The sequence below is a fragment of the Gasterosteus aculeatus genome, chromosome 14 (genome assembly GCF_964276395.1).
Source record: "Gasterosteus aculeatus chromosome 14, fGasAcu3.hap1.1, whole genome shotgun sequence".
NCBI classification, from domain to species: Eukaryota; Metazoa; Chordata; class Actinopteri; order Perciformes; family Gasterosteidae; genus Gasterosteus; species Gasterosteus aculeatus.
This window is the reverse complement of record NC_135702.1, coordinates 12,984,116-13,005,986: the sequence shown is the minus strand read 5'-3', so window position 1 is coordinate 13,005,986 and position 21,871 is coordinate 12,984,116. Positions and strand designations below refer to the sequence as shown.

The following is a 21,871-nucleotide window of genomic DNA, read 5'->3' as shown; positions in this document are numbered from 1 at the left end:
GTGGAAATTCGTATCCAATATCGGTTGTAATGTGTAGGCACAACACATTGAATAGTATATTTGGAACTAGCGTTTGTTTATAAAGTACCAAATTAAAGAAAACGGCTCTGCTAGAACATTGCGATAACATTATTGCTCTTATGCAACTGAGGGGGGAAAAAAACTCCTCCTACATGCAACTTGGAAAAGGGCTTCAAAATCGTGCCAATAAGGAAGAGTCACTCCACAGATGATGACGCAGGTAACCAAATAAGAGCGAAAGCCACACTGTCAACAGGTAGAGGCCCCGACCCCCCCACTGCTAACAACACTCCTCCGTCTCATGTTCTCTTCAACTCAAATTCTGTCAAAAATGATCCTCTATTGGCTCAATTCATCCACAACCACATGAATACAGTACAAACACAGACACACAATTGCCCGATGTATTCATTTGACAATGTGTCTCCACCTTAAGCTCGTCCCTCCCCCCTCTTTCCAAATGCATTGTCCCTTAATAGGCTCTCAGGTGACATAGCAACACCAAACCCTTTAACCTCTTTAAAATGAAGAAGCTCGTCAACAGGCTCTGCTGGTTTCAGAACAGATCAAACGTGGCTTTCGTCATCTTTGTGAAGGGAATCGCTTTTTAAAAGGAGATTTGAAAAGTTTTTGTTTTCTTTGCCTTTGAAAAACATGTTTTTGCAACCGTTTAGCCTTTTAGTAATGTCATACCCTTAAAAAGGTTTAGCGGTTATGTGCTACGTTCATTTTTTTCACACCTTTGGGTTTTTTATCACCTTCCTTTATGAAAAAGAAGCAGATGGTACTTTGTGCCACCCAATGTCTTGTCAGTGTCAACTGTTCTTGAGAAATAATAACATGTTTTTGGTGCTTCACAAAAGATTTCTAAGACAAACTCCACTAAATGACGAAAGGAAAAAGGCTTTTGTTCTCATTTTTATTCAGTGTGAAGGGTAAACCACAGATATGGATTTTCTTTCTCACAAAATGGATATGTAACATTTTGAAAATGGAAGTTTTAAACGGCAAGTCGATGTGTCTCGTTCTGTTCGGATAGCACTCCGAAGGATAACGGATCTAAATCTGATGGCAGTCGGTGCTGCAAAGGCTCTCATGTCCCTGGGGATGATATTCACGGGGCAGTTTGCCCAAATCGTCTCTGAAGGATGTCGTCAGCGCTTGGCAAGCTGCGTCGAGGCATTTGGGGTTTGAAATAGAGGCAGATAAGGTTTCGCTCCTGGCTGCTTGTTGCTATATGGAGCGTGGAGGCGGGGGGGTGGAGGTGGGTGCAGTTTGAATCAAGAGAGGAGTGATCCCTGCCCAAAACCCTTTGTCCACTGCGCCGTTTACTGTGTGCAATGTGTTCAGATACTCACGCTAGGCATGTCATCAAGATGTAGCTAACGTTAGCTAAGTCTATGTCAACAAAGCTCCTGGGTAACTTAACTTAGATATACCAGAAAATATTAAAACCATCACTCACCCTGTTCGCAATTCACTGAATCTCACGCTCCCTTCTGACACGCACACCTGTTCGCAGTTCACTGAATGTGTAACCCACCCTCCCCCCAAAAAACTCATCGGATCTACACGATTCACGTAGGTCACCTATTTTGGTTTCAAAACGGCGAATCTCAGCGAAAGGTGAGGGATTTTCATGCCTGCACACAGTCTGCTCGTGCTGATTATGCGATGGAGCTTGAGAACGTGGCATTTATACAGCTGTGTTTACTCTTCACGCAGTCAGCAGCTGCACGGGTGCTGAGGGACGACTTTCCCTAATCGCTAATCCTTTGATCGTTACTGCTCTTTTACAATAAATACCTTTTTAAACCCGTTTAGCTCTCAACATGATCGGGGGAGCCATCTAAAGTATCTCACACTTCAGGAGCAGCACGCGCGGTAAAAGGCGAAGCATGCGGTCAGGCGAGGCGGCGTGCCGTTAAAGAGGTTGGATTCCAACCCTTGGAAAACGGCTGGGAAGACGGAGAGCCTCGGCAGAGTGAATCGCTCGGATAACTTGGGTGGCAGGGGGACTCACAACGGCCAAACAACAAGGGACGAGTCAAACGGTTGCCGGACACCTGAGAACGTCCACGTCCCGAGGGGGTGAAATCCACTCTGCTCCGTCCGCCTCTAAATTGTTAGTTTCCCATGCTGCACCTGTTGCTCCCACACCAGCCAGTACCTGTGAGAAAGTCCGAGCCCAGCATCAGATTGGACAATGCATCTTTTTCACCCTTTTGTGTGAGTAAGGAACAGCTTTCCGTTTGTTACCTGAGAGGCCGGTTATTAGCCTTCCTGTCCGATAAAGAAAAGGGGCTTTTAAGCGCATTTACAGGCCTAAGGGTACATTTACTCTTTTTTTTAACCACCAGCATATTGCCCTACTTTTTTTTAACTCAAATCCAGCGTAAAAGTGTGACATCATTGTACCTTTTTAGGGATCGTCCTCGCAGTCTGTGACAAAAGTCTAGTGTATTTTACGAGCAGCGGGCTGGAATTAAAGCTTGCTCGCGCTCATCAGGCGAGGTTAACTCTGACTTTACTGCAGTGTAAATGTCTGCAGAGTATGTCCTGGGTTCAGGAGTGCCATTGAACTCGATTGAGAAAGGCCTCGGCTCAGCTGAAAGCAGCTTCTGATCTTTTGACAAGCACATAACTTTATGGAATAATTACTGTTATTTACAGTCATTTTATAACTGAAGAATCTCTCTGACCAAAGAATTTTCTACATATCACGAATAAAGTGAGGCAATGTTCCGTACTTTTAGTCATTGTCAACAGATCCCAAAACCAACAATGAATTGAAACTGATATGTATTTTCTATTTAACCAACGCCTGGTGACGACTAATGACCACCCTAAATTTTGTTTTTATCATGAGCAACAGTAAAAAAGTTGAGAAGATCCAGATATTAATTGTGTAGCATCTCTAATTCACAAGATACTTGGGCTGGAAAATGGGCTTTTTGCTAAGTAATTCCAACTCATTACACACATACTTTGGTGACATTTTTAAAATCCATTAAAAAGAGGCACTGCATGTTCAATGTTGTTACAATTGGAATGTCAGGAAACTTTTATTTGAAACAGTTCCTCTAGAGTGTTTTTAACTGCACAGCATATATTTATAATGTCTCATTTAATAGCAGGTAAGTAGGGTTTATAGAGTTACGTCTTACTCTTTATTCTTACATGAAACATTGCTTGTTGATGTTGACTATCAACCACTATCCAACCTTCTGAAAAGGGTTAGGTAAGTGGTAGTTTGCGGTCTGCTTTCTGCTCCCACCTGAACATTTCCCTCTTTGGAGTGGTATCATCATGCCTGCTGGGGCACTTTATTTCTCAAACTGTGAGAACCCATACATGGTGCTCCAGCAGAAATTCAAATAGCCTTTGGAAGGTCATTATACGTTGAATTTCTCTTCAGGCCGCTCTTTGGAAAATAGAAACTACTCTGACAAAAGTAAGATCAGAGCCACCCACACATGCTTTCCTTTTTGTCCACAGCGGTCCCATTGTTGGTGACTTTAAAGACTAACAAGAGCTACACAAAGGTATTCCTGCTTCCCCCATGGACCCTCTTTGTTCTTGGTGCAGACAGTGCACAACACATGATGATGATGATGATGCATGGCAAGAGTCTTCGCTCCTTTAAAAGTTGCTCCTGTCGTGTCCAAGAAGTGGTGCTATGATGTCTCGTGATTTCCTGTTTTATTTTTCAGGTAACTTGCTCCTTCCCCCTGTGTGCCGGTCCGGTTGTCCGCCCTGCCCCAGATTGTTTCCACTTGTGCCCTTACCCTGTGTGTGTACATATTGTCTGCTTCTCCCTTCGTCCTGTGCCAGTTGAACATCGTGTCAGGAGTTGTGCATTTGGGAGTTGTGCATTTGGGTTCAGGGCCATTGTTCGGTCGTGACAGATCACTCTGAAGCTGTTTTGAAAGGCCACACAGGAAGGTATTGAATGTACTGTGAAACTCAAATTTTGGGTTCGTTCGTTCACTTTAAGAAACTGGGACTGAAGCATGCCGTCCTCATTCAAACTATTTCCATATTCCCCTTTGGTGAGGTAACCGCGATTGAGTGCAGATTTCATCTGATTCACTCTCATTTTCTGTTCTGCAATTTAAAATCTAAGATGAAAACATAATTAAGCACACTTTTTGGTTTTACACACAGGGTGCAATAACACATCAAGATTCCCAATGATCTATGGCCTGACAATGCATATATGGTGTTATTAAGACCAGCTGATCTGATTGTCCATTGAGCCCTGCCCTTCCCAGGCCAAAGACGATGGCCCCCAGCTGCATTCTTGTAATCGCAAGCCACCCACAGCAGGTATGTGGCCTTTTCTACTCTGTAGTCTGTGCTTGATTCATAAATATGACTTGCAGGAAAACACCGTCCAATATCTACAGCAATTTTAGTTCTTTATTTCTTGTTTCTTTTAGATTTAATAATAACATATTGGCTAATATTTTTTCCCAAATAATTTAAAAATCATTGTGTGTTATACAATGATTTTTAAACCTGAGGTTATACAAGATAAGGTATGTTAGTGGGATCTTGTATGTAAATAACTTCAGGTAGATCTTTGGCATTGCTGGTAATCTTCGTATTGCCAACCTTTATAGGTTATTATCGAAATTTTCTAATGATATTGGAAATTCCGAGGTTTCAATAAGGCGTTGAAATCCCACTTACCCCATGACATGGACACTACACTCAGTAACTAAGTAAACCAAACACAAGAACATAAAATACAAAAGAAGATAACCATCATTATTTATAGAAGCTAAAGAGACACACACAATTAAAGCTCGCTGCACTTACTTAAAGCACTTTGTAGTTTGGCTTTCTTTAAGAAATTATGCTTTCTGGATTCTTGCTGTTCTTGTCTGCCGGTTACCCTCTTGGTCAAATGTACTTACTGTAAGTTGCCTCGGATAAAATAAAATCCTTTTATAGGAACGCTTACCCTCATATTGTGGGTGGAGTCGAGGCGTGTAGGATCCGAATTTGATCAAGACGGGGATATCGAGTCCCCGCCGGACCCATTCAACCACATGCAGGGAGGCGGGGGTCACACCGGTCGCCTCTGAGGGAGGAAAACTACAGTCCAACTCCACCACACCTCCGACCCGTCCACGCACATCCGGCCTCGCTCCTCCTTTGGTCGCTGTGGGGTTTGTCAGAAGCAAAGGGAGAAACAACTTTAAGTCACTATAGTACCATATGTGGTGGGATTATTACTGACAGCGATGTGTGTGTGTGTGTGTGTGTGTGTGTTGTGCGAAGAGTAAGCTCAAAAGATACAAAACCATCCATCTTATCAAATAAGGGAGATACTTACCAAAAAGGCAAAGAAGCGCAACCACTGTGGAAGACTTCAAGTATGATCTCGCTGACCCCATATCTGTCACTCAGGCAACCTGCAGCATGTTCAATCTGTTGGAAAAAGAGACAATTGTCACAATCACATTACTTCCTTGGCTGTGAGCAAGAGGGTAGCCATCTGTGACAGATTTTCAAATTCAAACGGCTTCAGCAGAACTGCCACTTCCGTCATCATTTTACAGACAGCAGGATCGGAGCGCTCACATTTTTATACAGCTTTCAAATAACTGGAATTTATCCCATATCATTACACAAATGGACAGAGCAGCCGTCTGCTGCCAGAACCCCCCCCCCCCCTCTCCCCCTCCCCCGGCCCTATATCCTTTTCTGGAAGTAAATGTCATGAATGCCACATAAATCTCTTTTGAGAGTCGCGTGTGGAGTGGCATCTAAGTGTTTTATTTAGAGCACATCAATAAAGACATTTGGGCAAGAGCACGGCACTCAAGGACGGAGATAAGTTGAGGTGATAGGAGCGGCACGAGGAAGTGCAACCTAGTGCCTAGAAAACCACACCTGCCTCCGTCTATATCAAAGGAAAATCCACATGAAGGGTCAGAGACACACACACACACACACACTGGGTATCAATCATTTTTCCTATGGTAGAAGCTACCACCATGAAATGAATACATGAATAAGTAAACGCCACGCACGTTGTTGGACCATCTTCTATGCTGCAGGCCGTATACAAACAGGTCGCAGCTCGTTGCTGGGTCGGATTCGACGGGAAATGCGTATCAACTCTTATAGCCACAGACCACTGCGGCCTCGCCCGCTTCAACCCACTCACATCCACAGCAACATCCCATTAGGCCGAGATAACACAAGCCAAGCGCAACCATGCAGAGGGCAAAGGTTTCACACACTCGTGGCCAACAGGAAGAATTGTGCCGTGCAGACGCTAGTTGTCTGATCCACGTGGTCGGATGTGGTTCGTTTACTCTGGTCCAGTGGTCAAAGTAGCTTTCTCGCTGCGGTAGTAGTGGCGAGTACTGGATGACGCCGAATGCAACACGACTGTTCACAACAATTAGCTACGCTAAAAAATCAACACAATTTAAGCAACAGCTGTAGCGAAGGTGTACATTTTTTAGGCCAACTCTGAAAGTTTAGTAAATGGGGAATAAACAACATTTAAATATACCCGCCTGCACATATTTCACAGGAAAACTATTCACAGCAGCATTGCAAATTGGGAAAGACGATTGAGCCAAAGCTGTCTGTTTGAGTCAACCTGTGTTATGAGTTATGTCGCTGCGGTTCCGTTTAGCAAAATGCTCTAAGTGAATGTGAGTTCCCTTGGGGATTACAGTATAGTACAGTATATATTTAGGAGCGGAGAGGATCTGGTTTGCATTGCACTGTCGGGATGGAAAGGAGTAATCAAGCTTGAGGTTTTCACACCATGTAGCCTCCGTGTTGTTGTAAATAACTGTTCTTAATAGCAGTGCTTTAGTAAATGAAACTGAATAACTCAACATGTAATATTTCCGATGCAAACGGTTTAATTACTGTTTGTGATATTGAATGACAACTTTAGTTTTTTGATGCAAAGCACAACAGCAGGGAAGAAGTGCATTTTTGGCACCAGCTCCAATAACAGCTCGTGAAAAAAGAAGAACTGTTGGTTGGGAGTCCTCAATTAAATTGGGAGTTACAGATTGATTGACAGCCCTGGCTTCACAATTTCCTGCTTTGAAAGGTAATATAATTAATTTATTGAATGCCAATTGCCAATAGTGGAATGTCAACAGCAGCACACCGAGTACAATGCAATACAGCTTAAATGTGTACCAAAAACACATCAAAAGCAGTATAATTGATTTCAAACTTCAGACTTGATGCACTACAGGCAACATTTAGCAACAATAACATCACCTCATTCAACACATCATTGAAATGCAATACGCCGTTTCATACTTTATAAGTGCAGCAGTGTATATCGTATGTTTGTATTTGGAAATTCATTTATCATTTATTTGTTACACAGTGTAGCTTTTTGTGAACTTTCTTGTGCATTGTTTCGACGTGTCAGGTATGTTTTCAAAAAGTCCATTATAAATACATTTGTATGGTCATATGATGATGCCGTTGCCTTCCGCTGTGAATTCTCTACACTTCCTGAGTGTGAACAGCTAACACACAACCTCCCAGCGGGCCGTATCTGCCTTCCCTAACCACGATACAGGTTCTTTTTTCATTTCGGGGCTGGGTCAACGTCTCAAACGGTGGAAAACAATTACGCAGGCTGTCAACAGCTGCAGTGCCTTGCGCCAACACACTCCCATGCTTCAGCAAACAGTGTTGCATACACAGATTCCCCACAAAATCAAAGTGAAAGTTAAAATAAATAAGGCCCCAATCTGCTGAATGCCATCTATTCCACAGACTTCCTCTGCCCTTCATGCAAAGCAGCACAACACACGGCTCATCCAGAACATTTGAATTAGGCAGGCGAGTCCTTGCGGAGACGTTTTCGACATTATGATTGTGTTGTTCGTCAACAGCTCGCGGTGGGCGATGATGGGAGAGGAGCACACACGTGTTTGGCACTTGATGAACACGTGCTCAGCATCTTCTCCTCGCTCTTCATCGACTTTCTCTTGCTAATTCAGAGTGGAAGAGTGGCGATGACAGGGATCGATAATGGCGTTTGTGGTGTAACTGATTAAAAGAAATATAACTAGACACATTGGCTCTCTATTTGGCCACCGAATACAGAAAAAAAGAGTTATTAGTTGCTCTGACAAGGTAAAGACTAATTTGTGGGTCTGGCACAATAACAAGGCAATAAAGTGGAACAGTGATGAAAATAATTAGATAAATTGTTGAGAAAAAGGGAGCAGGGAAAGTGTGGCAAACACAGCCAGAAGAAAGAAAAAGCTGCAGGATATGTGTCATTAAATCGGAGTCAAGCAGTCATCGAGCTGCCTAACAACGGCCTGCACAGGTGAAATGCTCAGCCATGGCAACGCGGTAGGTCTCCAGAAGTCTCCCCGTGGACTCATTTTTCCTCCCTCTGACATCGCACACAAACACAGTGACAGCGCAGCACTCCGGAAAATGTTTAAAGCTCTTATAAATGAGCCAGTGGCTCACAAAGCAAAGTGTCTTGTCTGGCGCGGATCCATCAGCCGACAGAAATAGAAATTCCAGTGACAGGCGTGATGTTGAAAGTCTCCGTTGTTTCCATTTTAATCTGCGCTGGGAGAGAAACGGGGGACCAGCTGATTAATCGCGAGCAGGGCACACTAACAGGTTTGTCAACAGTTCTGCCTCGTCTTTCCCCAACACACTTGAAGCCGGGAGATAATGGGACTCCTGCACATTGGTTTTCTGATCAAATTCCATTTCATCGGCGTGGATCTTTAGTTTGTGTCTCTGCTCAAAACCCGTCCTTTATAAGGTGCTTGTTGCCGATGTAGACGGCTACAGGTCCTGTGTCCCATGATGGTTAAGATGGTTTCAAGGCTGTTTGGCTTCATCCGATCACCAAAAAAACCCACTAGGGATGAGAGTTTCTCTTTTAGTTTAAAAAAGAAATAAAAAAAAACATTCCTCCAAATATTCAATAGAGTTACGTTGAAAAAGGGAAAGGATTCAAAGTGATGCAGCAGAAGCTGAGATGCCGTGCTTTTCATCTACACCCTTTCATCTGACGTCAAACTTACCCATAATGCAATGCAACTGCTGGTAATTTGGTCGGAAACACAGGTGTGTAAGCGGCAGGCCTTGAGCAGGGATGGTCTTATAATTTCTATTCTTACTCCAATACTATATACTAGTATTCAGCCCACCTGAGTCAAGTCACATCACTTGAGGCAATATATCAGAATTCATGCAGCCCAAAAGCACAAAAACACGGTACACTTATGTCCCCCTTCTCTTTAACTCCCTACAGAGATAAGATTTGAGAACGCATGGGCCAAGTGACATGTGGCATCGTGCATACATCTAACCTCAACACCCTTTTTGAATCACCATCATCTTATTGCGTACCAAATTCCTGCGTAGCACTGCTGTTAATCAGCGCATAAATGATTTATATTATTGATGTGCAGCTTCATTTAGTATATCTGACCAATAAAATGTAAAACCTGTGCACTTTAATTGTATTTTACATTCTAGTGGTAATTGAGTCGTGAATTATATGTCCAATGCCATTCCTGCACCACCCACCATGACGAATTCCTCGTATGTCCACCATAGTGGGCAAATGTTTCTGAGTGTGATTCTACACCGAACCCTTTGGTAGGAATACTTTATAATCGTATATGAACTTTGGATTTTATATCTGGCTCGTTAAAGATGGGACGAGTCATAAAAGCATTACGTCAGTGAGAAGGTGGCTTCCAATTTTGATACACAGGAATAAAAGAGAAGTAAAGCTAAGACATGAAGGCAGTTTAATATCTGACAGCTTTATGTGCCTGATCAGCTAAAAACATTATCTACACATCTTTAAAAGGGAATTCAGCTATGCAAAGACTTAAAAAGTGCTGATAAAGACTATGACACATGACCTGGAATCTTAATTTAATGTCCAGCATTTTCAAATAATCTAATTTTGCAACACACACACACAGTTCTTCTGGACACGGTGAGAATATTTCTGTGGATCTGTTCTCCCACCGGCTGCCTGGAGCCCTGTCAGCTGACATGCTGAGAATACTCTTGTCAGATTGCTAAGTGCCAGACGCCTCTCATATCTGAAAATAAAACGCTGCTCGTAATAAATGTTATTGGCATTAATTTTCTTCAGCGCTGTAGTTTTCTCTCCACATCGTGCTACATCATTTTGTCTGCCCCCTGTGAGTGTGCATTTTGACTTCAAATTCTAACAGAAGCTTCCCATCACAAATAGGCACAATCCATGTGGCCTGGTTTGATGTGCACTTTAGAGAAAACAGGACCGACTGAAAAATAGAGAGACTTCTGCTCGTGTATCTCTCCTGTGAATCAGACAGCAGATCCAGACAAAAGACACAATCTGTAATCTGTGAAATATACTACACAGCAGAGGAAGGACTTTGGGGTTTGAAAGCAAAGGTGGAGCAATGTCCCAGTGTTGTCAACTTCAAGTAGGTTACATAAAAGTCTAAAGTCCATATTCCACTCAAATTCAAATTCAACATGGACAATCAAGTTCCAAGTCAAGACAAACCATTATAAGTCATGACCAAATCAAGACAGACAAGGTCCAACAGTACAAAAAAAAGTAGTTCTTTAAGACCAAACATGTTAATCAAACTATTAATAACACCTCTTTGCAATTATGTGTAATGTAATAAAGCGGATGTTTTGCTTTTAGCCATCTGGTTTTTGTCGACAGCTGCAGCTGAGTCTTTACATCTCCGTCTGATAATCGGATGTATCATCTGCTGTCGGTCTCTTCACTGACACGTCCGCCTCCCCCTAAAGATGCGCAGACGAGGTTGGCTGCCGTCAAATGGAATCAAAGCATATCGGCTCGCCGGAAAACGAAGAGCTTTTACAGCGTCATTTTCTTTCTCTTGGAGAGGACATAAAAATCGTTCCAAATCATAAGTCAAAGTTATGCTGAGTTGTGTCCACTCCTTAAAAGTTTCCATTTCCAAGACAGGAGCCAAGCATGACAGCGCAAAAAGAAAGCCGAAACTCTATTTTATTAAGATGGTGTATATCAAGTAATATCTTTTCAAGCAACTTGTTGCAGAGCCTTTTAGCAAAGCAGAAATAATCCCCATTTTTCCAGTCAGCTGAGTGTGTCCAATGTGAACACTATTTCTGCAAATATTATAGAGTATTTGTATTTCACAAGAGAAGTTGTTATCTTTGCCGTACTCGTTGGTTTGAGATGGGTGGGGCTTACTAAGAAAAGGGGGATGACACATACATGCAAACCAATCGGCATTTTGGCAACATTTGAATCAAAGCCTGCTCAAAGCAGACGTACACAGCACCCATCGGAGAGGCCACTGTAAATGATGATTTTTTTTTTCTAGCTTAGTCGAGACTGGCAGTGTTGTAAGGAACTTTGTGATCCTTTAGAGACGTCAAGGGCCTTGAAAAGCCAATCACATTTTTAATTAGCTTTTCCCAATGTCAGTTTCCATTCATGTCATTACAGTTTAACAAAGACTCTGGACATGGATCAACAAAGCAATTTATTCTAATCTTTATAAATGATATTCTGAACTAACACTGACTCGTCCCAGGGACGCAGCATGCAAAAACACTGGCATGGACTCGAGAGCCTTGCTGGTAGTAATTTGCATGGACTTCAGACTGCTTGAAGTGCCACATATGAAGTGTTCTCCGGCTCTACATAATTCAGGTGGTGGTTGTCAGTAGTTCTCCTTCACAATAAAGTCATTTAAAGTCTTTCCCTCTCAGTTGATGAGAACCTTCTGGGATATGTAATATTATGGGAGACCGCACCCATTTGGCACCTGAACTGGCTCCATGGAACCGGAGATGGAATTTGAGATGATTAAATTAACCTTTTTGGGGGGTAAAGTTAGAAGAATATTTCTCTCCCAATCTGTGAAATTAAGAAACTCCCAGACTCGGCTCCTTTTTTTGAACCACTGAACTGAATGAAATTCGAGGAAATGACGTGTCATTTTCCACTTTTCATTCAGAGCCAATTGAATGTATTAATCGAGCCTGAATTTGGGGCAGGATTTCTGAAACCAGACTTTCATACAAGCACTTTCCTAAGCATGATTTACCAGGTTATAACCGCTGAGACGCGTATTCCAAATGTAACACAATTAACCCCATAAAAACTCCATTCCCACGTTTAAATGCGTAACACTGCTCAGAGGACTGAGAGGAAACCTGAACGGGCTCAGATCGTTTTTCTTTCTTTTCAAAGCAGCCGGAAGAGAGAAACACTTTCGGACTCATTAAGAACCTTTTTTTAAATTTAGTTATATAAATCCTACCTGTTGGTCGGTTCCTCGCGGAGAGACTTCCTGCTTATTCGCTCATGGAGCGCATCCTCGGTGTGCTCCTGTCGGTCCGACCCGCGGGGCCTCCGGACGGGGAGCCGTCACTCGCAAAGCACCGGGAACACGAGCCGCTTTTCTGTGCAGACCACCGGGCAACAGGTGTTCATTTCACGTACAGGTGACACTGAGGCACCGACCCGCTGCGCCGCTCCCTGTTACCCCCCCACCACCACCACCACCCCTCCCGTCCGGTTCGTCCCTCCTCTGGCTGCTGCCGCGGGGCCCTTGTTGTGTAAGCCCCCTTTAATGTTTAAAGCCGGTGGGGATTAAAATTTAAGAGTTTTGTTTGTGCAGACGCAGAGCGGAAAGGCGATTTTCTAAAAATGATTAGCCCTTAATCCCCCCTGATGGCACCCTGTTGAGTGGTAACCACAAGGGGGGGTCCTTTACCTGGTGATGGCGGCCGAACCAGGAGAAGAGAATGTGGTCCCTGTGCTGATAACCTGCAGCTGGGAGCGCTGTGTGTTTACTGCGGATTCATCAGTTTAAACGATGTCAACCATTAAAAAGACTGCATTTCTTCTCTGAACAAAACAAACAAATAAAGAAACCGATTTGTTTGCTTTCCTTACCTCCTATTCTATATTTAGGTTTTTCCATTTTTTTTCCATAAGTTACGAAGTTTGAGATCTATTTTTCTAGTTTTTGCTTTTGCACTTGTGGGGTGTGTTTGTGCGTTCTGTAGAGTGCCTGTTATTGCCACTCGGCTGGGCAGGTGGACTCCGTCTGAGTGCAGATGGATTTCCTATGACAGACCGTCACATGCATCATCAGTGCAAACATAAAGGGCAGCGCGTTACTGCATACACGTTTACACCTAGCCGCCCGGCTTCTGTGCTTCTATCCACTGAACTGGAAAAGATTTCTTGTGAGTCGGAGCTTTCTGTGTTTTGAGTTCAGTTTGCAGTTTATGATCTTTGATTTGTTTGTTGTTGTGTGTGTGGATGGCGCTTCTATCCCAGACCGTAGTCGATAGTGACGGGATGCTCGGGGTTATTGATGTGTGAAACCCCCGCCTCAATGTTCCTACCTTCCTTGTTCCGTCAATGCTTTAAAAACAATGTATTTCAAAACTTTGCCATCAGAAATGCAATCATGAATCACAGGAACAAATCATTCAGATTGTACATCAGATTTCTACTTTTATTTATATATTTCCTTTTAAGCAAATGCACGTAAATGCATGTAAAAAATACATCTTTATCTGATATTCAAAAACAAATGAATATGCACAGACAGCAATACTTAACGTAGTAACACAGTTCAGTATAAAACAGATTGAAGCGTTCAATCTTTGGATAGTACTGCAAATATAATACATCAGGAGGAATACAGCCCCCCCGCCAGCTTTACATTAAATCCCGTAGGCTACGAGCTAATAAATATTTGTTTAAGATGCACAAAGCACCTGTTGTCCAGCCCTTGGACTTTCTAGCACTAGTAAGTCAAAGGCATCCGTGTGCTGTCCTAAAATGTCTCATCAGTTTTAGGAGCAGTTTTCCAGAGCATTGAATAAACAAGAAATAATGACATCAAAAATCAACTAAACTTCACATCACTGTTCTCCACAGCAGAACAGTGATGTGAAGTTTTGCCCCCTTTGCTACATTGATTCAGAGTAAAACAGCAGGGAACAGTCTCCGGCTACACAGTGACTCTCCACCAATCAGCAGCTGGCATTCGGCTCAGTCGCCGAAATCGGGGATGTCATCGTAGGAGTAACCCCGGTAACCCTTCGCGGCGTAGTAGGCGATTCTCAAATGGTAAAACCCGGGAAGGAAAACGAGCACTCCTATGATGATGACGGGAATGGTGCGGTCCGGGTGCTGAGAACATACCAAAGAAGAGCAGGAGATGAGAGTCTGTGGCGGGGGGAAGGGAGGGGGGGGGGGTATACATTCCTTTTGTGTGTAAAAGCTTGCGAAGAACTAATCTACTTTGAGTGTGAATCAAACTCTTGTTTATTCACAATGAAACACGGGGAGGAAAGAAGCACCGCGTCGGGCTTTAATTTCCACGTCGCCTGTCAGCACAACTCACACGCGCGTTCTGAATGGGGGAAAAGGGCGGCGCGGACGTGATGACTTCATCCTGTCGGAGATCTGGTTTCAGGCAAATCATTAGTCATCTCACACATACGAGGCGGGGGCGGTTTACCACCCGGAGGCATCGGCACAGGTGGCACATTTCTCCAGCAGATGGCAGTCTTGTGCGCTGAGTTGCTGCGGCTCTCTCAGAGAAGCACGAACCCCCCCCCCTCCCGCCCCGTGGGTCTCTTCTTATCGAGGGGAATTGTTTTAGTAGTCTGATTAAAGCCATGGTAATATTTATATATATATAAATATCGTTTATGTTGTTTTTTTCTGAGCCTTCAACGGTATCTCATTTTATGCTCAGTTGCCAAGGAGACGGCTCTCACTCTAGCTCGTCAGTAGACCTTGTGTTGGGTTTATTCTTTTTTTTTTCTCCCCCCAATGGAAAATAACCTCAAAATGGAATAACCTTTTTCCATTTTGGTTAACTGCTTCTTGACTTCAGCTTTCTGTTTCTTCATTAGCGTCATTTAAGTAAAGCCAAAGGTTCTGTGTTCCAACACGCCTTTCAGTTGACGGTGCTCCTTGCTGAATACCTTGATGTGGATCCAGTCCACCAAAACACACAAAAAAAAACACACACGCAAGCTCCCTTTCGACAACCCAATTAAAAAAAAAGAAAATTAAACAACATTCTTAAATCCCCAAACTGCTGCAGCGCTCTGCACTAGAAGCCGCCTGCATCCCGCTCTTCCTCTGCCCACAGCTTCAACCTGGTGTCATTTGTAGTATTAGATATGCTATTTCAACTCGCGTGGGCTAATTGGCACGAAGGCGAAGTGCTCTGATGCTGCCTTCACGGCACATCCAATTCTCTACAAATGCAATCTGCAAACTGGGGAAGGAAAAACAAAACAACACACGCGCACACATTCACATTAACCGCCCACTGATAATTACAAATACAATATGCGCCAGAGTAGAGTCCTGATGTCAGGAAGCAGAGAACGCAGCAGGGGATCTGCCGAAGTTGGCTAAAAAGTATCAAAATCTCTATGTGCAAACACGAGGCCATGAGCGCGGCAGCAAACTGGCGGCATGCAATTTCAGGACAACGGTTCAACACCAGCTATTTAAAAACAAGATTAACTCGACGCGAGTGTTTTAATTACTGCATGGGTTGACGTTGTGGAGGACGTGCTGGAGATTTAGATGTGCTTAAACTTGGGCCAGCTATCACAGAGATACTTTTCACAGTAAGGACTGAAATGTTTTCATACTGTAGCATCAAACTGTCACGAACCCAAAGCTGGCTTTAAATGTCTGAGAAGATTAGCTGCCTTGTTTACTTAGTTTAAATCATAATCTTGCAGATATTAGGACGCCTGCTTCTGTTCGGGCCGCATTCAGCCTTCGATCATCACTTGCAGAAAGACATGGTAATATTACATAGAGATTCAAACATAGAAAGCCAGGTATTATTGTTTATTATTATTGTTACAAACTATAACAACTGTAAATAAGCTGATTTTAACTATAATAGGTTATATTATTTGGTATTTTCTGTTATTTATAGCTGTGCACTGATGGTTGGTGGGTAACATTTCTGCTAAAGCTGTCTCTCTTTATTTCTGAATACCTTAGAATAAGTTCTCATTGGCTCTAAATCCAACACATTGCTGGCAAAACTTTCTGTCCGTGTCTGTGTGAGCCTGATAAGCTGTAACTAAGGTGCACTAGTGCCCGTCACAAAAAGACCTCGGAAAGCGTAAATGAAAGAGCTTCTTGTTCGCACATAGGACTAGATGTAGAAATAGATAACAGACAGGAGGCGGCCAGCTCAGACATCTCAGTCAGGAATGGATTTTCAGGAGAACGAGCCTGAAGGGGTATTTACCGACAAGTTTTAGGGGATCCCCCCCAAAAAAGGGAAAAAGTGACAAGCCTCACAATGGGCTTTTTGTCAATAGAACAAAAAAAACTATCTTTCAATCAAAAAAAAAAAAAAAACACATTTTAGCTGCTGGCCAACTGTACTGAGAAGACACCCGACGATGTAATTTGGCCAACTGAAACCGATTTTGGCTGCGCGACCAAACTCACCTCCACCTTTATGGTTCCTGACAGAAGAAGAGCCCCGAAGATTATCAGTGAGGAGCCAATTACGAACAGGAATATGGCCAGTGCAATCGCCTTGTAGGGGACCTTGGGCGCACTTTTCTTGAACTGTTTGTTGGGCAGAAATCAGACGTTTAAGAGAAACTGTAGCTTGCCTCAACTTTTGTCAATACGTTACAGTCATAACAAACATTTGCATCGCTTCGAACCAAAGTTAGCTGCGGCTAACACCAGACAAACACTAAACAGAAAAATGGTTTAAGCAGACTTGTTCTTTCGGCACGCAGAAACTGGCAGCCGGTGTAATGCATCCGGTTTACAGACGAGAAGGACTCTCACCTGTAAGTCTATGTAGCCGTCGTCATCAGCAGCGAGCCGCGAATACTTGACCTTGTTGTTGGACGTTCCAGCACCCAACATGTTCCCTCTGGCCGCCTTCATTCGGAAGCTGTTTGGACGGAGACAGAGAGGACGTCATTCACAAAATCGCCACGTTAATCTCTGATTTCTGTGACCTGCGCTCATGTCACGGAAAAACTCTTCAACATCCACTTCCCCCGTAGGAAGCCGTTCATTAGTAAGATGAGGAGTTTGCTGCACGCCGGCTGACTGGTTTTGTGTCGCCTCTGATCTTTCTGTTCCTCAACAAAACGCGTTTGTTTATCTATCCAAAAACCTGCTGAAACAGAACCGATGTAGTTCACGGTGCCAGCCAGCGGCGCCGTTGGCACAGTACACACACGGAAAAAGAAACAAGAAGAGTACCACTGATCTGCCCCCCAAAGGGACTGAGAGAAGTGTGAGGAGAGCTTCAGGTGCTGTGGATTTGGCAAAAATAGGAGGAACGTGTTTACGGGAGCTTTCCCGCACGTCCCTATTTTATCTGAGAAAAACATACGCGCCTCTGAAAGAGAGCAAAAGCTACAAATACGTGGAATTGTTCATTGGTATTCATCTGGGTTGGTTTAGGGAAGGGGGGGGGGGGCAGAACCTTTGGGAAAAAACTTTTTCACACAACAGTATGAGCCGAAGAGCTCAAGTCTTCCAAAGGATGTTCCCGACTAACTGTGGATGACGCCGAGGTCCTCGGCTGTTCAATTTCATTTGATGCTGCTGCTGCTCCAGATCTGCATGAACTCATTTAAATTGTGAAGAGGCCTGCAGGGCATCACTAAATATAGCAGATCACATCCCCGGACTGCGGACAACCAACCGGCCGACGACACGCGGCTTTCAAAGCTCCACGATCATCACACAATTTAATGAATACACGTCTGCCGCTCAGTCATGTGTGGTCGTGAGATCCTTAGAGAGGCCGCTTCAGGTCCGCTTGAAGGACATCCCGGGACCCCTGCTGGCCCTCCTGTGGTTTGCTTTCCGGCCAAACAGGTCAGTGGACGGTGCCCTCAAAGTGTGACTGGCCTACATCCTGCGGCGGGGGACATGAAGTATGCATCGATCTGGGACTGGGACTTGAGCTCTGCATCGCAGCCGTCCTCCGCTCCGAACTCACGCCCAGCCTCCGCACACCGCTTGTCACAGGCGTCCTGACGCAAGAGGAGGCAGTTTAAGGAGAAAATCACACCCAGCGTCATATCCAGTTGCCCCTTCGCCCCCACCGTGGATGCTTGCTCTCCCCCACTTTGTCCTCGACACCAACGACCGCCCCTCAGGAGACCCGTCTGTTAAACTCCTGATATTTCATACGGTAAAAAAGCGGCCGGGTGCAGTAGAACATCGGGGCGTAAATGGTTTCCTGGTGTACTACATAGATTGGTAGTATGGCTGTTGGAACACACAGTGTGTCTGCGGCAGAAACCCTAAGCTCTCGCACAAGTGGCCCGTTTTGGACCCGTTTAGGAAAAAAAGTCCCCACCAAAAGGAAAGTTTTGTGCGCCAACTCAGCAGGTTCAACCTGCCTCAGGAGCTGCACATCCAATTTTACACTGCAATGATTCCGTCTGTTCTCCGCACATCCATCACGGTGCCGTTTGGATCAGCCACCAAACAGGACGGGGGGAGGAGGGAGAGGGTAGGGGAGAGGAGGGGAGGGGGGGGGCAGACTACAGCAAACAGTCCGCAGTGCAGAGAAGGAATCATTGGTAACAGGGGGATGCACATCCATCACTGCAGACTCTGGTCACAAGGCCTCTGGCAACATGAATAACAGTTAGCGCCTGTCCCTGAGGACAGATTCTATCATCTAAATGCACACTGTTTGTTTACATGTAGTTCTTGTTGTTGTTGTTGTTACGGTCAAATCCCGGCAATGTATAAAAGCAACCAGTTGCATCTATCAGTCCATCAAGCAGAGGAACATGAGTTTATTAAATATTCATTCATGGTCGCCCGTATATCCTATAACTCCACACACACACACACACACACACACACACACACACACACACACACACACACACACACAGGGTTATATATCGATCATTTCTGGTTGGTGTATTTGCAAGTCCTGCATTATAATTGATTGTGTGTTTCTATGAAGCAGCAGCGTCAGACCTCCTGTGCTCTGTGACGCAGTAAAGCAGCTTTAATCTTTTAATGCATGGTACGTTTTTTGTCGGGCGCTTCTATGCTGTTTGGGGTCACTATTTTACTTCATCGGTGTGTGAATGACCGATGCATTTCCCCCACAAGCGGAACCTCACGTTAAAGTTCAGTTTTACAATCCTTAACCTAACTTAGATAGCATGTAAGCTAAGTGAAATTGTGTCAGGTTACACATTAATTACTGCCTAATACACTTCTTGCGTTAACACATCATGTAACTGAGTGTTTTGTTGAGCAGAAGGTTTAAATAAAGCTACTGACCGCCGGCTGAACCCGCTTTGTTTACCTCTGCGGTTCATAACGCTAATTAGCTGCGGCGTTAGCTTCTTAGCAGCTGCGCTGTCAAACTCCATCTGACGTAACGCGACACACCGGGACACCTTCACTTAGTCTCGTATCTTCCTCTCGGGCACCTCTTACCTTCACTCGGGGTATAATTAACGGCGCCGGTGTCGTAATCTGTGGCACAGTGCTCCTCTACGGGGCCACGTCCACTTTGTTTTTCATCAATGGGAATGTGCGTCAACTTCCTTGTTTTCGATCCCCGCGCATGCGCACAAGAGTCTTACACTGATCCCTGTCCTGAAGAAGTTCACAGACTTCATGTCCAAGTTGCTCCTGCACACCGCGGTCGATCACAGTTATCTGATAATACAACCACACAGTGTAGAAATATTCACGAGGAAGAAGTATAACTGTCCAAAATAGGCTGAAATTGCTACATGCATGGTGTCCTAGCTGGTTGTGTTTTTATTTGAGATATATTTAAGCCCACGAATCTTGTGCAGAAAAACTAAGGTAACTGAAGGATATGCATCTTCACCGTCCACTCAAATTCTTGGCTTGCAGTTATTAAAGAAACTACTGCGGGGTTTGCAAGTTCCGTCCTTCCTTTCCCATTGCACTTATCTTACCTATCTTTTTTTTGGTAATCGAATATAAGTCTATTTGCCGATTGGCTCTGCAGCTTTTTAGTTAAGAGGGAAGTAAATCGAAGTGCACATTCAGAAAGAACACCCTTCCCTTTGGGCTCTCTGCAAAATGGATTGCACATCGTGACACTCAGTCACATTATTAGGGTAATTCTTGTTCATGTTTCATGTTTTTGTTCTGAAGCTGTAAAGAGCTGTTAGAGAATACCTTGTGGTACTAACACCAGATTTGGAATGAGGAATGATGAGGAATTATTGCTTCACTGCTGAACTAATCTTAACAACATTTTCCAGCATTCAATGGCGTCTAAACTAAGCAACCTGATCCAAGCACCACCGTATTAAAGCAACTACCCCACTTCAAATGAAATAACCGTATGTTACTTTTCCACAACCCTCACTATGGAAGACCAAAGAAAAGAAAAATGCTGAAATTTCAGCATTATTTTGTCTCTGAAGCAGGAGGACACCCTCACATTCACAGTGCAAGTGCAGCCTTTCAGCTGTCGTCATCCAAAGGCGGAAATGATTTGTCACATCAGTGTTACGGAGAATTAACTTGGTGCAGCAGCAATAACCATTAATTCAATTAAATGAAGCTACTAGCAAATATTCCCGTCCTTCCTGTGTACCAGAAATTTGTCTTTTCACGCCGGGATGGCTCACAGGAATTCAGTCATCAACCAAAGTATTGCACGCATTGACATTTTGACATCTGATGATAGTGCCACGTGAAAGGTAATGTGATCACCACAGTGAATCATTGTAATGGGGACACAAACGTCTGTGCAGAATAGCATCGCAGTCAGATAAGGGAGCGCGTAAGAATGAGGCTAACAGGCCTACACTTAATAATGAACATGAATAAATAAATTCTAGTTTTGGGACCACATCTTGTACCGTTGTTACGCCCTCTAGGAAAACAAATCTCTCTATAGACAAACAGAAACATTTACAGCTGGAAAAGTACTCAAAACTCTTCGTCTGCTTTGGTGCGTGTCTCTGGGACCACATTTTACTGTGTGGACACATTTACAGACTCACAAGGTGACAACATTACCAATCACACACTTTCATGGCTGGTAATAGGTTAGGCTTTATTGTAGATTATCACATCTTCTTTTGACATATTAACATTATTAAAATCCCAAACATATTGTAACGTGACGTGCACAGCATTTTGAGTAGCAGTTTTGTGCAGCGTTATGATAATAAAAGGCGTATCATAGATTCCTTTCCTACAAATGGCAGGAAACCAGGGCCCTATGCGGAGGACTGTGCTCAAACATGAACTCTCATAAATAAGACAAGGCAATACTATAATACTGTGGGTAAGTCACTTAAAAAATAACTTCTGGGAAAAGCTTCATTACAACCATCATCCATCATTACCAACAGAATGAAATACCATGTATACCCCAATGAGTTTTAAAACAAGTAAATCAATGCCAGACGTGAAAAATCTAGAGGAAAACTGTTCTTGAAACTCGTGGCTTCCCAGAGATTACACACACCCGATTAAGTATATTAAGCTATATTTAACTCTTCTTCATTATTCCTGACCCGCCAGGTGCATTTAATAAGATAGATACGATCCAATGAATAAAAGATTTTTGAGATTCAAAGTGCATCATCTATCAATTCCTTTGTGGCCCTTCAATAACACGTTAAAACCGCTGGTCATCGGAAAGTGCTTCAAAGTTTCTACTGAAGACGTACATCAAAATTGTTAGTGAGATGTGCCTGTTGCCCTGGAAAATCTTCCATGCCCTGAAGCGTCCTCTACGTTTTTTGTTCCCCATTTATGTTCAAGCCT

General features: G+C 43.7%; 2 protein-coding genes across 2 annotated transcripts in view; both read right to left on the bottom strand.

Moving 5' to 3' along the window:
- Positions 1–12,572, bottom strand: part of igsf9a (immunoglobulin superfamily, member 9a) — a 45,232-nt gene extending 32,660 nt beyond the window's left edge. Inside the window, exons 1-3 of the mRNA XM_040198094.2 lie at positions 12,342–12,572; positions 5,366–5,460; positions 4,991–5,191 (exon numbers count right to left, since the gene is read on the bottom strand). Coding sequence (XP_040054028.2) covers positions 4,991–5,191; positions 5,366–5,426 — 262 coding nt within the window. The 5' untranslated portion in view covers positions 5,427–5,460; positions 12,342–12,572. The remainder of the gene's footprint in view (positions 1–4,990; positions 5,192–5,365; positions 5,461–12,341) is intronic.
- A 951-nt stretch (positions 12,573–13,523) lies between these two features.
- Positions 13,524–19,757, bottom strand: LOC120832147 (transmembrane protein 230). Its single transcript, XM_040198213.2, has 4 exons — positions 19,544–19,757; positions 16,898–17,006; positions 16,544–16,666; positions 13,524–14,233 (listed from the first exon to the last, which is right to left on the bottom strand). Exons 2-4 carry the CDS (start codon positions 16,997–16,999, stop codon positions 14,093–14,095), a joined length of 366 nt encoding a protein of 121 aa, XP_040054147.1. The 5' UTR covers positions 17,000–17,006; positions 19,544–19,757; the 3' UTR covers positions 13,524–14,092.
- Positions 19,758–21,871: the final 2,114 nt, after the last annotated feature.

Excerpts from the sequence above, each read along its gene's own strand:
- LOC120832147 (XM_040198213.2), bottom strand. The coding sequence starts at position 16,999 with ATGAAGGCGGCCAGAGGGAACATGTTGGGTGCTGGAACGTCCAACAAC. Across the intron at positions 16,667-16,897 it reads ACGGCTACATAGACTTACAG|TTCAAGAAAAGTGCGCCCAA; the intron begins GTGAGAGTCCTT and ends CCCAACAAACAG. Across the intron at positions 14,234-16,543 it reads CAGGAACCATAAAGGTGGAG|CACCCGGACCGCACCATTCC; the intron begins GTGAGTTTGGTC and ends GTATGTTCTCAG.